At 50.4% G+C, this 15,954-nt stretch overlaps 1 protein-coding gene across 2 annotated transcripts; it reads left to right on the forward strand.

Annotated features, from left to right (window-relative positions):
• The first annotated feature begins 589 nt into the window (after positions 1–589).
• LOC140724808 (uncharacterized) lies at positions 590–13,658 on the forward strand. 2 transcript variants are annotated; one of them, XM_073039445.1, is made up of 4 exons: positions 590–727; positions 4,912–5,099; positions 6,566–7,377; positions 10,515–13,658. In XM_073039445.1, exons 2-4 carry the CDS (start codon positions 4,927–4,929, stop codon positions 12,959–12,961), a joined length of 3,432 nt encoding a protein of 1,143 aa, XP_072895546.1. In that variant the 5' UTR covers positions 590–727; positions 4,912–4,926; the 3' UTR covers positions 12,962–13,658. The 2 variants fall into 2 exon arrangements, with proteins under 2 accessions (XP_072895546.1, XP_072895547.1); XM_073039446.1 differs by lacking the exon at positions 590–727 and adding an exon at positions 881–1,014.
• Positions 13,659–15,954: the final 2,296 nt, after the last annotated feature.

Below are 15,954 nucleotides of genomic sequence, written 5' to 3' on the forward strand. Positions count from 1 at the left end.
AGACGTGGTGTGACATGTTCCTCTGATAGCAGTTACACTGCCTGTGGTGAAGGTATACCATGGTGATATTTTGGATTGAGGTCTCACCATGCAGTGGGTGGGGGCTCCCATCATGATATTAAATGAATAGTGGATATCTGTAGAGGAGACAGAGGAAGTGGGAAGGCCGTGCTGATAACACGCCCCTGTTCTACCTTGGAACCACACATTATCATTGGAGGAATTCTTCTCCAGAGGTTTTGCTCCGTTATTGGGAGACTTGAGATGGCTGTTTGAGTGGCGTCTCTGCTATTGGAGATTTACCATGTGATGGCACAGTTAGCGGGAACTGCTCTTGTGACATCACTATTACTGGGTGGGTCCCCTCGTGACATCACTATTACTGGGTGGGTCCCCTCGTGACTTCACTATTACTGGGTGGGTCCCCTCGTGACTTCACTATTATTGGGTGGGTCCCCTTGTTAGTAAGAGATACCCGTTGTGACAACACCGAGTTATGGGAACTCCCGTTGTGACGTCATCGCCGGTGGGAGAATCTCGTCGTGACTTAACTGAGGGCTCATGCAGTGACATCACTAGCACTGTCAAATTCCCGTGTGACATCATTGTTACCGGTTGGACGTTGTCGTCGCCGTGACGTGGCTCGCTGTGAAATTCGGTCGCCCTGAGTGGAGTGACGTCACGCTGTGCGTCCGGTGACCCCAGAGGTTGCGAGGCGACGGAACGGGTGAGTGGCGATGGAGAGGGGAAAGAAGATGAGGCGTTGAGGGACCGGGGGAACGGGAAGCAGATGACGGACCAGAGCGGCAGCAGGAGGTGGAAGTCGGCGGGCGAGGGACCCGGGGAGGGTGGCTCACAGGCCCGGCGCCAATCCCCGGCCCAGGACAAGATCTGCAGACTCTGTGGACAGAGTTTGGGGCCGATCCGAGCAGAGGCGCGGCGCCTGTACCGGAGCCTGCAGCTGAAGCAGCTCGCAGCCCGGCTGGGCCCGGCCCGCGGGAGCGCAGTGCACAGGTGGCTGCAGAAAGGAGGAGCTGAAGGGGGGAGGTGAAAGGATGGGGAGTGGGAGCTGGAGAGAGGAGAGTGCGTGTAAATGTGGGGAGGGGCGAGTGCAGCTGGGGAGCTGGTGCAGGAGGGGGCAGCTGGAAGCTTTGTTTTCATGCCTGTGTTACCTTTGCAGGGATGGGGGAGGTGGTGAGACTTTGTGCAGTCTTGTTGGGTAGCCATTAGCAGTTGGGTACCCACCATGTGCCACTTATAGAGGGAGTGAATGTCTCTTCAGGTGGCCATCTTCACTGAGTGCATCAGTGTGACACTGCCCTGTCAGCCTGGGTCTCAGTGCTGAGGTGAGACTGTGGGCACTCTGCCCCTGTGAATAGGGACAGAAATCATACACTCTATTGTGTAGGATTGTTGTTACAATCAGGGTAATCAGATGTGACTTCACCTGCCCAGCTGACTTCAAGGGTTACGGGGAGAAGGTGGGGGTATGGGGTTGAGAGGGAAAATAAATCAGCCATAATGGAATGGCAGAGCAGATTCGATGGGGTGAATGGCCTAAATTCTGCTCATATGTCTTCTGGTTTAACTTCCCCTGAGATGTGGTCAGGTGAGAATGCCTTCCCTCTCTCCTGGTAAGGCTCACTCTGAAATTGTGGACTCGGAGGTGGTGTTAATTTGGACTAAGGACTGAACTAACATCAACTGTGTTAATTCTGGTGCCTAGGACTGGCCTGTTGGTGAGTGGGAGGATGGGAAAGGGGCTAGTTTAGCTTTGTTGTATTGTGGTTTCTGCTTGGGGTGTTCTGAGGAGCATGGTGGACGTGCTAAGTTGGTGCCAGACACATGGTGACACTTATGGGTTTGCCCGAGCACACGCTTGGTTGTGTTGGTTGTTAATGCAGTACTGCAGTTCACTGCGTGTTTCTGTGTACGTGTGATAAAGCTGAGTCTGACCAGCACAGCTGGGAGAAGTGCCCTGTCAAGAAACGAATGATGCCAGTTCAGATCCTTTTGAGATGATAGTTATGCTGGTTCGGTACTCAGTCAGCAGGGCACTGGGTCCAGGTATCACGGCACGAGAGGGAAAGTACACTGCGCCTCATCTCCATTACTTGCTAATATGGTTACTTCAATCTGCACAGTAGGATTTAAAGGCCTCGTTTCCCATACTTAGAGAAAAGCACATGAAATTCTTTCATTTCTGAGTGAATGTCCTTTCAGTATCTGTCATCGTATGTGTATGCATGTGCCAAACCCTCCCCATCTCTGGGCACAGAAGCCTCAACTGTGGGAGAATCACACTCACTGCGTTCGCTACGTCCATGCGAATCTACATCAATCCCGCTTGCCCAGACTAGGTCTGCATCCCACGTCTTAGCAATTCAACCACCTCCTTTCTCTGGCAGCAAGGTCTAAATATCAACTACTCTGTATAAAAATCACTTTGCCCTCAGGTTCCCTTTAAAAATCCTCCCTTAGAATCACAGCAATATAGGGATTCAGGCCCTTCCACCCAATCCCGACCAATGTGCCCACCCACCCAGCTGGTTCCAATTTCCTGCCTACGGCCCGTATCCCTCCATGCTCTGACCCTACGTGTACCTATCCAAGTATAATCGTACCTGCCTCAAACACTTCCTCTGGAATCTCATTCTATACACTCACCGTCCTCTGCATGGAAAAGTTGCCCCTCGGGTCCCTTTTTAACCTTTTCCATCTCACCCTAGACCTTCAACCGTCCCCACCCCCCCCCCACCCCCCAGTTTTGGACACCCTACCCTGGGGAAAAGAGCATTAACATCCACCTTATCTATGTCATAATTTTAAACACTTCTGTAAGTTCACCCCTCATTCCCCTGCACTGCAAGGAGTAAAGACCCGTCCTGGCCAACCCTCCCTATAACTCAGATCCTCTAGTCCTAGTAACATCTTTCAAAATCTTCTCTGCACTCTTTCCAGTTTAATGATATCTGTCCTATAAGAGCATAACCAAAACTATACACCATACTCCAAATTATCCAAATATGATCTCTTCAATATCTCATGTCATCTTAGAATCTGTGGGCTGTGCCAGGATTTGATTGTGCCTGGAATTGTTACTAGATGGTGTGACGAGTTTATTTTGCCAGAGGGTGGTGAATCTATGGAATTCATTGCCACAGGCCAAGTCATTGGGTATATTTAAAGTGGAAATAGGTTGTTAATTAGTGAGGGCATCAAAGGTTATAATAGCCAGCCAGTGATATAATGGCAAATGGTTCCGAGTTTGAATCCACCCAGGCCCTTGCACGCTTTCCATCTGTGCTAGGTTGAACTCTGCCTCATAAAAAACATTCAGATGCTACGGAAACAGCAGAAGTGCCACCCAGTGGAGCAACAACAAAGCTTATAGGGAGAAGGAAGGAGACAGGTTGACAGGGATAACACTGGACAACAAATTTTTTCAAAAGTGTTGCTTTCTCAGAATTTTGTTTTGTTCATGATAGACCACTTGAAGCTGAACACAAATATGATTTCAGACTACACAGGAATTTGGAGAAAAAAAATAATTTTTATTGAATATAATGCATTTAATTGGATAACAGTGCTGATGTTTTGCAATAGTTCAACTAAACTAAAAATGTTTTATTGATAATTTTCGTGTGTACTCGGTGCCTGCGGCTCCTTGCTTAAGTGGCCAACCATAATCAGCTAGCGCTGATGGATTCCAGGTGCCCTGATATCATTTCTCCAAGACAAAAATGCCCTGGTAAAACCTTTCACCATGCTTGTCACTGACAGTTCCAAGATTTGCAGGGAAGAAGTCTAAATGGGAATGCAGAAAATGAATCTTGAGTGACATTTTTCTCTTAATGGTTTTGTGTGCTTGAAGCATGTTGTCAGCCAGCTGCCAAGAAAATTTTCAACAGCATCTTTGAATGCCTTCCATGTAATTTTCTCTGGTCCCACCAGAAGTTCTTTGAATTGCCTATCATTGATGACCTGTTTGATTTGTGAACCAACAAGAAAAGCCTTCATTAATCTCGGCATCTGTCATTCTGACTTGAAATATAAATTGAAATAACAAATGTAGATGATTTTAAAAAATGGTGCATGATAGGGAAATTTGACGGTGATTTTCTTGATCAGCAGCCCAAAATCCATAAGGTACATCCAAAAGTAATCAGGAAGCAGAATCTTTGTTGGCCAATGTAATCAATCATCCACGATAGATTGGTGGAGCAGACTTGATGGGCCGAATGGCCTGATTCTATTCCTATGTCTTATGGTCTTATAAACAATGTTGAGCCACACACAGTAGGTAGTCTCCTATGTTGTTCTGAGGTGTGAACTTTCTGGAGGACTTTTCTCACTGGAGTGAAGATTAGAAGATTGAACAGCCAGAGACATTTTCCCAAGGGTGGAAATGGCTAATTCGAGGAGCATAATTTTAAGGTAAAGTATAGATGGAGGTATAGAGGTAAGTTTCTTTTTACACAGAGTGATGAGTGTTTGTAATGTCCAGCCAGAGGTATAGTAAAAGGGCATTGAACAAATTCTTAGTAGACACATGGATAATAGGAAATGGAGGGTAACATTGTGGGCTGAAGGGCCTGTACTGTGCTGTAATGGTTAATGAGCCCATTTTGTTGTTCATCTCAGATACCCTGTCTTTGGTTGGGGTTTGGGCAAACATAGAACATTACACGTTCTTGATATTTATTGCATTTTGTGGTCTTTTACACACTGGTTGGTGTGTTCTTTCATTAATTCTGCTATGGTTATTGGATTTATTGAGTCTGCCTGCAAGAAAATGAATCGCAGGGTTGTATATGGTGACATATATGTTCTTTGGTAATAAGTTTGCTCTGAATTTGAACTTTTAAAGGGCGGTACCAAATATAAATTGTGCGGCTTTATTCCCTGCAGGGCTGGGGCGACGCTATGGACGTGGCGAATCACAGTGTGGTCCTGCTGCAGCAGCTGAATGTCCAGAGGGAGTTTGGCTTCCTGTGTGACTGCACCGTGGCCGTAGGGGACATTCACTTCAAAGCCCATCGAGCTGTGCTGGCTGCATTCTCCAACTACTTCAAGATGATCTTCATTCATCAGTCCAGGTAAGAGGCATTCTCAGCCTTCCTCCTACAGCTTGTTCAGACTCCCCCTTGTTCATGGGACTTCTCTACCCTTCACTCACAGTACAAAAACAGACCCTGTGGGTTCATCCACACATTCACACTGTTACCACACAAAACATGCTGGAAGAATGCAGCAGGTCAGGAGGCATAAACAAATGACATTTTGGGCTGACACTTTTCATCAGGACTAGAAAGGAAGGGGACAGAAGCCAGGATAAGAAGGTGGAGGGTGGGGAAGGAGTACAAGCTGGCGGGTGTAGGTGAGACCAGGCGAGGGGGGAGGTGGTGTAATAAAAAGTTGGGAGGGGGTAGGTGGACAAGGTAAAGGGCAGAAGAAGAAGGAACCTGATAGGAGAGGAAAGTGGACCATGGGAGAAGGGGAAAGAGGAGGGGCATCAGAGGGAGGTTGTAGGCATGAGAGAAGGGGTAAGAGGGGTACCGGAATGGAAAGAAAGAGGGGTGGGTAGAGGAAATAAGAGTTCATGCTGTCAGGTTGGAGGCTACCCAGATGGAATATGACCATTTTTTTCTCTCCACATTCTAATCATCTTCCCCATAGATTCTACCCACCCACACTCTGGGGGCAATTCACAGCAGCCAATTGGGATCAACATCACAGCTTGATGGGCTTTGAAGTGAATGACCCCTTCAGCCACATCAGCCCTTTGGGATGTAGAAGGAAACAGCAAAACTCAAGGTCAGAGGGAGAACATACAAACTCCAAACAGAGCACCAGAGGTCACTGAACCAGGACCTCAGGTGCTAAGGGGCAGCAGCACTCCCCCTTTAAACATTTCCCCTCACACCTTAAACCTGTGCCCTCTGGTACCCTGCGATAAAAGACACTGTCTTTTCTGTCTGTATCTTGCATCATTTTATAAACCTCTGTCTCGTCTCCCCCTCAGTCTCTACCACTCCAGAGAAAACAACCCAAGTTTGTCCAGCCTCTCCTCACAGCTCAGGCCCTCAGTGTACACTACTCCAAATGTGGCCTATCCCAAGTTTTATAAATTGCAACATGACCTTCTGACTTTTATAGTCTCTGCCTGTAGCAGTAAGAAAAGATGTCATATGCCTTCTTTATCACTCTATCTACTCATGGGTACTTTCAGGGAATTATGTTTCCCTGGTGCTCTCTTCACAGTTGCTGACTGACCTGGTGAGTTATTCCAGCACTTTTTGCTTTCATTTTTCCTTTCCTGTCCTATTAACCAAAGTTATGGGTTTGGGTCTCTTGTTGTCAGGGTCAGCTGCCAGTGCTGGAATCCTGTGCCTGAGACAGATCTGCTGGGGGAATGCGTGTGCCAGGAGTTTCATGTTTTTTTGAAAGTGCTGTTTTGATTTCTCTCCCCCTTCCCTACTCTCCCACCTCCACCCCCCCCCCCCCCCCCCCGGCTCTCACTCCTTCACACCTTCTTTCTCCCTCCATCCCCTCTCCCTGACAGTGACTACATCAAAGTGCAGCCAATGGACATCCAGCCAGACATCTTCAGCTACTTACTACACCTCATGTACACGGGCAAGGGTCCAAAGCAGCCGGTAGACCCCAACCGCCTGGAGGAGGGCATCCGATTCCTGCATGCCTACAACCTGGTCCATGACCCGAGCCAAGGGGGACAGGCGTTCACCCAGCACCCCGAGGTGCCATCCCTTCAGTCGCCCAACCTCTACGGCATCCAGATCTCGGGCTCACAGAAGCTGCCAGTGCCCCCTGGAAGCCGGAGCGGGGTCACCACTCTGACCGCGGAGCAGACCAGTCAGATGACCCTGGGAGTGGCCAACATCCCTGAGCACCGGTACGCCCGTCCTCCCATTGGCCAGGAGATGGGAGCAGAGGAGAGCGGCCAGAGCCTCCCCCCGTCATCTGCGGCAGCGTCCAGGGGTCTGCAGGTCCCCGGTCTCAACTTTAAGCGGAGCAAGACCCACAAGCTCTACTCCTGCCACTACTGTGGGGAGAGGTTCTCTGCCAGGGGCAGCCTGCGGGATCACCTGTACTCGCACGCCAGTGGCGCTGTGCCCACTGGAGCCCCCACCGACAGCAGGGGCCTGGGGGAGGAGGCCGAGGGAGTCGGGGGTTCCCTGTCCCAGGGAGATGAGGCCCTCCCCTCCACCCCTGATCAGCAGGAGGGAAGCGGTCTGGACGAGCAGCCTCCTGTCGGTCTGACTGTGACCATTGGAGCCTGTGGGGACACTGTTGACCCAGGCAGCGGCTTCACGACGGCCAAGAGGAGGAGGTTCACCTGCAGTGTGTGCGGCCGTGAGTATCCAAGGCTCCCAGGGGCGTGAGTTGGCAAGGAACTGAGGACCAGGGCCATCAAGGTGTTAAACCTACTGGCTGAAGTTCCAGTGGAACCAGTCCATTACCAAACTCTAACCGTAAGAGATTCAGCAGCTGCTGGAGATCTTGAGCAACACACACAAAATGCTGGAGGAACTCAGTGGCATCTAAGCGAGGGAGGGGGAGAAACAGTCAACGTTTCAGACCAAAACCCTACAACAGGACTGGATCGGAGGGGGGCAGAATCCAGAATAAGAAACTGAGAGGAGGGGAAGGAGGCAATGACTTCTTCAACTTCTGGTAAATTCTCCCCTCTCCCTCCTCTCTTTTTTCTAACCCCTCTCTGGTTACCCTCTCTCCTTCATTTCTCCTCGCTTGTCCATCAATCCCTCTGGTTCCCCCTCTTCCTTCCTTTTACAGAGCATTATAGCACAGAAATTAGACATTTGCCCCATCTAGTCCGTACCAAATTATTAACCTGCCTGTACCCGGACCGTAGCGCTCCCCATGTCTCCCATCCATGAATCTATTCCAATTTCTTTTAAATATTGAAATCGAACCTGCATCCACCACTTCCACTGGCAGCTCGTTCCACACTCTCACCACCCTCTGAGTGAAGAAGTTCCCCTTGAACATTACATCTGTCACCTTTTCTCCATGACCTCTAATTCCAGTCTCACGCAACCTCAGTGGGAAAAGCCTCCTCATCATCATCACGTGCTGTGTCGTATGACGTAGGCGATCATGGTCCCATAATCATGATTGTTCTTGGCAAGTTTTCCTACAGAAATGGTTTGCCTTTGTCTTCTTCTGGGCAGTGTCTTTACAAGATGGGTGACCACTGTCAATATCAATTTTCAGTGGCTGCATAACCAGGTCTTGTGATATGCACTAACTGTTCATATGACCATCCACCACTTGCTCCCATGGCTTCACTTGACCCTAATTGGGGAGCTAAGGGTGACCTACAGGCTAGCAGAGTGAAGGAGTTCTTTCCACCTTCCTTGGTAGAGACATATCTCCACCCTGCCATCTGTACTTATATTTATCTATGCCTCATAATTTTGTATACCTCTATCAAATATCTCCTCATTCTCTTATGCTCAAGGGAATAAAGTCCTAACCTATTCAACCTTTCCCTATAACTCAGATCCTCGAGTCTTGAAAATGCCAAAAGATCTCTTTATGACCCTATCTGTGATGCCACTTTCAAAGAATTATGTATCTGTATTACCGGTTCCCTCTGTTTTACCACACTCCTTAGTGCCCTACACTTGTAAAATCTACATGTGTTTGTCCTCACAAAGTCCAACACCTCACACTTATCTGTATTAAATTTCATCTGCCATTTTTCCAGCCGGTCCAGATAGATCCAGTTGCAAGCTTTAATAGTGTTCCTTGTCCACTACACCCCAAATCTTGGTATCATCTGCAAATTTGCTGATTCAGTTTACAACATTATTATCCAGATTGTTTATATTGATGACAAACAACAGTCACTGCAGTACACCACTAGACACAGGCCTCCAGTCAGAAAGCGAATATCTACTAACATTCTCTGGCTTCTCCCGAAGCCAGTGTCTAATCCAGTTTATTACCTCATCTTGACTGCCAACTGACTGACTCTTCATGACCATCCTCCCATGTGGGACTTTGTCAAAGGCCTTGCTAAAGTCCATGTAGATAACATCCACTGCCTTGCTTTCGTCAGCTTTCCTGGTAACTTTCTTGAAAGATTTGTTAGACCTGACCTACCACGCACAAAGCAACATTGACTATTCTTATTCAATCCATTTCTATTCAAATCCTTAAATACCGGTTCGCTTAGAATACCTTCCACTAACTTACCTATTACTGATGTCAGGGGCTCACCAGCTTATAACTTCCCATCTTTCTTAGAGCCTTTCTTAAATAATGGAACAACATTAGCTATCATCCAATCCTCTGCGGCTGAGGACATTTTAAATATCTGCTAGGGGCTCTGCAATTTCTGCACCAGCTTCCAACAAGGTCTGAGGGATATACGTTGTCAAGCCCTAGGGATTTATCCACCCTAATTTGTCTGAAAACAGCAAACACCTCCAGCTTGCAGTGCTGCACCTGCCCATTCATCTCCTTCATACCAGGCCCCAAACAGTCCTTTCAGGTGAGGCAACACTTCACCCACAAACCTACTGGGGTTGTCTCTCAGGTGATCCTGATGCGGCCTGTTCGACATTGTTGAAATGTTCTAAATTGGGGATGTTTCATCAAGCATCTCCACTCCAGCCACCAAAAGCAAAACTTCCCGATGGCCAAAATTTTAATTCTAATTCCCATTCCTGTTCCGACATTTCAGTCCATGGGCTGCCTCTTGTGCCTGACCTGCTGCGTTCCTCTAGCATTTTGTGTGTGTGTTACATAGAAACGTAGAAAATGTTTCTATGTTTACCATGGGGATAACTGACCTGTGTTCCTCTAGCATTTTGTGTGTGTTACCTCCTCTGTAATCTGCATACGGTCCATAACCTGCTGTTTTGCTTCACTTCTGTATACTCTGTCCATCTCTCGAGCAAGTATAGTTGTAAGAGGGATAATGTCACTGATTGGGTGGAAGGGTTTGGGGAGAATTTCTGATTGGGTGGAAGTGCAGGTAAAGGATGTCTCTGATTGGAGAGTTGGGAATGATGCCTATGACTAGGTGGAAGTTTTTGGAGAGGATGTCTCTGATTGGAGAGGTTTGGGGTAATGACATCTCAGATTACCATGGGGATAACTATTCAGTCCTATAACAATCTGGAGGTGCTTTTGTATCTTCTGCTTGATGGGAGAAGGGAGAAGTGAGAGTGAGTGGGGTGGATGGGATACAGTATTTGATTATGCTAGTTGCTTTACTGAGGCAGGAAGAAGTGTAGAAAGAGTCCCTCCACTCAATGTGACCATACCCTGATGGGGCTCAACCCCATTTCCCTACAATAATTAAGCACAGTTGAGGACAGACCAGTGTGGCCTGATTGTTCAACCCACCTCCCCACACTTCCTCTCTCCCCCTACCATCTTGCCCCACACCCCTTCCCTTCTCTGCCCACAAGTCCACTCTCTCACCCACCCTGACACCTTTCTCTCTCCTCTCCTAGACTCTGCAGACCCGGAGCCCAGCAGCACACCTCCACCTACAGCAGCGCCACCTGGAGCCCTGGAGGAATCACCAGCTGCCGCCCAGCCCCAGGCCCGGCAGGAGGAGGCAGTCCCGAGTGGGAGCCCCGATTCCACCGTTGACCTCGAGTGTGCCTTCCGCGATGTCTTCGCCAGCTATGAGGCAGCGCGTGTTCACGCACACTACAAGTGCGTGCGCACTGGCTGTGAGCGGGTGGCTGTGTCCGCTGAGCCGCGGCGTGGGGACCGCTTTGTGCATAAGTGGCTGTCGGACCGTGAGCTGACTTACTGCGAGCGCACCGGTGTTTACTGGCTGCTCTACGAAGAGGGCCAGGGCATGTTCTGCTACCTGTGCCGGCGTCACGACACCCAGAACAAGCAGAACAAGACCAAGGTGTTCAACGGGACGCCGGCTGTGCGCTACAAGAAGTCGGCGCTGCAGGTGCATGCTGAGTCGCAGCAGCATGCCGCTGCTGTGCACGCTGAGCTGGCGGGCCGTATGTCTGAGCGCGAGATGGCCGAGCGTGAGCGCCAGGAGGGCACCTCTCTGCGCGCCCTTTTCCTCGCCGCCTATTGGCTGGCGCGCGAGGGACTGCCCACCGCAAAGTTACGTCCCGCATTGCGCTTGCTTGGTGAGGCGGGACTAGCGGGAGGTGCCACCACACACTTTCGGCGAGCCGATACGCTTCAAGAAGTGTTCCGCGGACTGGGCACCGCTGTCCGCCAGCGACTCGTCAGCCGCATCTGCCGCGCCCCCGCCTTCGGCATCCGCTGCGAGCGCGCCGGTCCTGGAGCCGAGGCCTCGCTGCTGGCCTTCGCTCAGTTCATTGAGCCTGGCGTTGAGGTGGCCAGTGGGCTACTCTTCGCCGAGGCCCCAGGCCCTGGCCGGGGCTGGGACTCGGCTGACGAGTTGGCAGCAGTGATCAGCCGCACCTTGGGCTGCCTGGAGCTGCCAGTCTCTCGGCTGGCTTCGCTGGTGACGGACGGCGGCGAGGCGATGCCAGCAGTCGTGTCCCGGCTGAGGGAGCTGAGCCCGGCCTTGCTGGGCCTGCATTGTGTGAGCCGCCGGCTATTGTTGGCTGCCGCCTCGGGCTGCCCGACCTGCCGCCCCCTGCTGCGGGTTGAGGCCTACCTGCAGCAGCTGTGGGAGGTGCTGGAGCGTTCGCCCGGCCTGGCCGAAGCCTACCTGAGTGCCCGTCTGGCTGGGGCCTCGGCTGCACAGCCCAGTGGCCGTCTGAAACCGGCACTGCTGCGCCGGCTGAGACGGGCCTGTCGCCGCCGCCGACTCTCCCTTGAGGCCTCGGTGGAGGGCGCCTACAATGACTACGTGGCGCTGTTGCGGGCCCTCTCAGCACTGAGTGAGGCTGAGGCAGCAGCTGTTGGCCTGCTGGCCCAGTTGGGCAGCCTGCGCTTTGCCGGGGCCCTCTATATCCTGCGGGAGGCTTCGGCTGCGCTGCTGGGCCTGTCGCGGGCCTGGCGCCGGGGTGGCCTCCACCCGCCCGCCCTGGAGTCCCTCCTACGACAGGCCCTGCAAAGGCTCGAGGAGGCTGCTTCCTCCCGGGCTGCGCTAACTCGCCTGCGAGTGGATCTGGAGCCCGGCGGCCGCTTGTCCTGCTGTGCCCTGCCAACGCTGGGCGCTGGGGATGAGGCTGAGCTGAGTGGTCTGTTGGAGACCTACACTGCCCGGTTGGTGACCGATTTACGTCGCCGCTTTGAGGCGTCTGCTCCGCTGTTGGCCACCCTCTCCACTTTTAACCCCCACTTGGTGCCTGACCCGGGTTCCACTGGCTTTGCTGCTCATGGGCAGGCTGAGGTTGGGGCCTTGGCCTCTCATTTCCATCCCGGAGACCCGGCTGCCGAGGCCCGGCTGCAGGCTGAGTGGGCCCGACTCAAGCTTGAGATGCCGGGCTGGAAGGTTGGTGCTGCAGCTTCGTCACTGGGCGAATCTTCAGCGACTGAGTGCTGTCTGCGCCGCCTCTTGGGCCTGGGCACGTACCCGGCCCTAACGCAGTTTGCCGAGGTGGCACTTTCAGCCCCCGTGGCCCCAGCCCGCTCTGACCGGGCCTTTGCTGCCCTGCGGAGGCTGGAAGCGCGACTACGGGGTGGTCGCTGCGAAGACACCGGCCTACTTGACAGCCTGCTACAGATCTCGGTAAACGGACCCGAGCTGGGTACGGCCGACTGCATGCAGCTGATCCAGGAGGCCGCCCTCGCCTTCCTACAGCAGAGGTGCCAGGGCACAGTGGTCCCGGCCCACCAGAAGCCCCCGCTGGCCTCGTTCAAGGCCGAGGAGGCGGCCGAGGCCTGCTGTTCGGAGGGCTCGGAGCAGGAGCTGGAACAGCTGCAGCAGGAGCTGGATCAGACAGTGGGTGCCCTACAGCTCCAGGCCGACAATGAGAGTGACTCCGAGGACAGCCTCTGTGACTAAGCCCTGGGTCTTCCTGCAAACGCCCAGCCGGAACTGACGCCAAGGTAGAAGTGCCTGCCTCTGGCCATTCCCTTGGTTGGCCCCCTTCTTCTTGCCCATGCAGGGCAGATATGTGAGTTCCTGGGGGGGGGGTCACAGAGCTATTGGGGTTTGGGCATAAGTAGGCAGGTCTGTCCCCATGCTGAATGCTAACAGAGTGGAACTTTAGAAGTCTGGAAGTCAATGGGGCAGGTTCAGGATTGTCTCAATGTAGACACCAGAGTTTTGGATGCTAAAGTCTGGAGCATCACACCAGAATCTAGAGAAACTTGATGGATCGGGCAGCATCTGTGGAGGGAAATGGACCGTCTGTATCTTTGGTCGAGGCTCTTCATCTGGTGAGAAATGTCGTCCATTTTCTTCCCTCAGTGTTGCCTGACCCACCGAGTCTGTCCAGCATCTTGTGTTGTTGGGAATGTGTTCACCTTCCCATCAATGGGGCCCTCTCCTTGCTACCGGGCTTTCTCCCCGAGGGCCAGTGTGGCAGGCTGGAAGAGAGATGGTTTTGCTCAGGGTGGAGTATAGCTTCCAGCTGTTGCAGAATACACAAAACCCTTCCACCACATGTGTGCTTTGAGTAGATTTATTTCTTTTTAACTACAGTAGGATTTTTTACTTATGTATTTTAAAAGTCAAAATAAAGATTGTTTTTTTAAAAGCAGTTTTTAATTATTTTTATTACAGCTTTCTGTAGGCAAATTAGTGAGCAAATGAGAAGTTATAGATTGATGGTTTCATGACACAGTTCATGTAAGATATAGGAACAGAAGTCGGCCATTCGGTCCATCAGGTCTGCTCCACCATTCAATCATGGGCTGATCCAATTCTTCCAGTCGTCCCCACTCCCCTGCTTTCACCCCATACCCTTTGAGGCCCTGGCTAATCAAGAACCAATCTATCTCTGCCTTAAATGCACCCAATGACTTGGCCTCCACAGCCACTCATGGCAGCAAATTCCACAGACTTACCACCCTCTGACTAAAATAATTTCTCCACATCTCAGTTCTAAAAGGACGTCCTTCAATCCTGAAGTCATGCCCTCTTGTCCTAGAATCCCTTTGCCATATCTAATCTGTTCAGGCCTTTTAACATTTGGAATGTTACTATGAGATTCCCCCTCATTCTCCTGAACTCCAGGGGATACAGCCCAAGAGCTGCCAGACATTCCTCATATGGTAACCCTTTCATTCCTGGAATCATTCTTGTGAATCTTCTCTGAACCCTCTCCAATGTCAGTATATCCTTTCTAAAATAAGGAGCCCAAAACTGCACACAATACTCCAAGTGTGGTCTCACGAGTGCCTTATAGAGCCTCAACATCACATCCCTGCTCTTATATTCTACACCTCTAGAAATGAGTGCCAACATTGAATGTGCCTTCATCACAACCAATTCAACCTGGAGGTTAAGGAGTGACAGAAAGCTGCAGGTTCTGGAATCTGGAGAGAGAACTCATCATCTGTGTAGGGAAGAGAATGTTTCTGGTTTAGACTCTGAATCAGGACCTCACCTTTGTTCTTTCTAAACATGGGACCTGGCTGACTTATTTTGTCTGTTATGTCTGCTCTCCAATTTAGTAAGATCGTAGCTAATGTTTTAGTACAATCATCCCTTTTTGTATGGCTCTCAAATCTTTTATTTCTCTCCACACCTGTGAATGTGTGAGAGGCATTTAGACAGATATTGAACAGGCAGGAAACGGAGTGCACCTGGATTTTAAATTTTCATCATGGTTGGCAGAGACAGTGTGCCAGCGGGCTGTTTGTGAATACCCTCAGACTTGGCCCTCTTTTGTGGATCGCCAACCTTAAAGGAATTTCTTCTGATCTGAATTTTTAGCTGTTTGATCCCTGGGTTTAGATGTGTCAGTGTGAGGACATTGTATCTTGTCAAATCACGAGTGCGTTTTGTCTGCTTCAGTGAGTTCACTCTCATTCTGACTTTCATTCAGCTTTACCTGTTAGGATAACTCTCCATTTCAGCTGTATCCACGGCAGGTACTTCTGTCATACACAACAAGAACAAACTCTGGTGCAGTCAGCTGGTAGAGTGCCTTTGGCCTGGGTTTGAGCCTGACTTTGCCCTGGGCCTCTAGTTTCCTTCCACCTCACATTTGGAATACTGTATTATCATCAGTTTTAGAACCCATTTATAAGGAATGGTGTGCCGACCTTGGAGAGGATCCTGAGAATGATTCCAGAAATGAAAGGGTTAATGTATGAGGACTATTTGACGGCTCCGGGTCTATACTCACTGGAGTTCAGAGAATGAGCAGGGGTCTCATTGAAAGAGTGGAGGTGCAGAGGATGTTACCAATAGTGGGAGAGTCTAGGTCTAGAGGGCACAGCCTCAGAACAGGAGGACGTCCCTTTAGAACAGAAATGAGGAGAAATCTCTTTAGCCTGAGGGTGATGAATTTGTGGAATTCATTGCCACAGATGGCTGGGAAACCAAGCCACTGGGTGTATTTAAATTAGAGATTGATGGGTTTTTGATTAGTAAGGGCGTCAGACGTTATGGGGAAATGAAATTGAGATGGAAAATAAATGGGGCATGAAGTAATAAACTGGATTAAGCATTTTCCAACCTCCCATGAGGAACTTTGTCAAAGGCTTTGCTAAAATCCCTGGAGCCAATGTTCACTGCCCTTCCTTAATCAACCTTCCTGGTATTCTCCTCAAATAATTATACAAGGTTGGTTAGACATGACCTACCATTCACAAAGTCATGTTGACAATCCTTAATCAATCCTTCTTTATCCTTGTACATTCTGTTCCTGAGAATGCATTCCAATATTTTATCCACAACTGAGAGCAGGCTCACTGGACTATAATACACTGACTTATTCGTAGAGCTTCCTCGAACAATGGAACACCAGTAGCTATCCTCCAGACTGCCGGCACCTCGCCCATACTGAAGGACTTTTAAATATCTCTGCAATTTCTGCACTCACC

The sequence above is a fragment of the Hemitrygon akajei genome, chromosome 3 (genome assembly GCF_048418815.1).
Source record: "Hemitrygon akajei chromosome 3, sHemAka1.3, whole genome shotgun sequence".
Lineage (NCBI taxonomy): Eukaryota > Metazoa > Chordata > Chondrichthyes > Myliobatiformes > Dasyatidae > Hemitrygon > Hemitrygon akajei.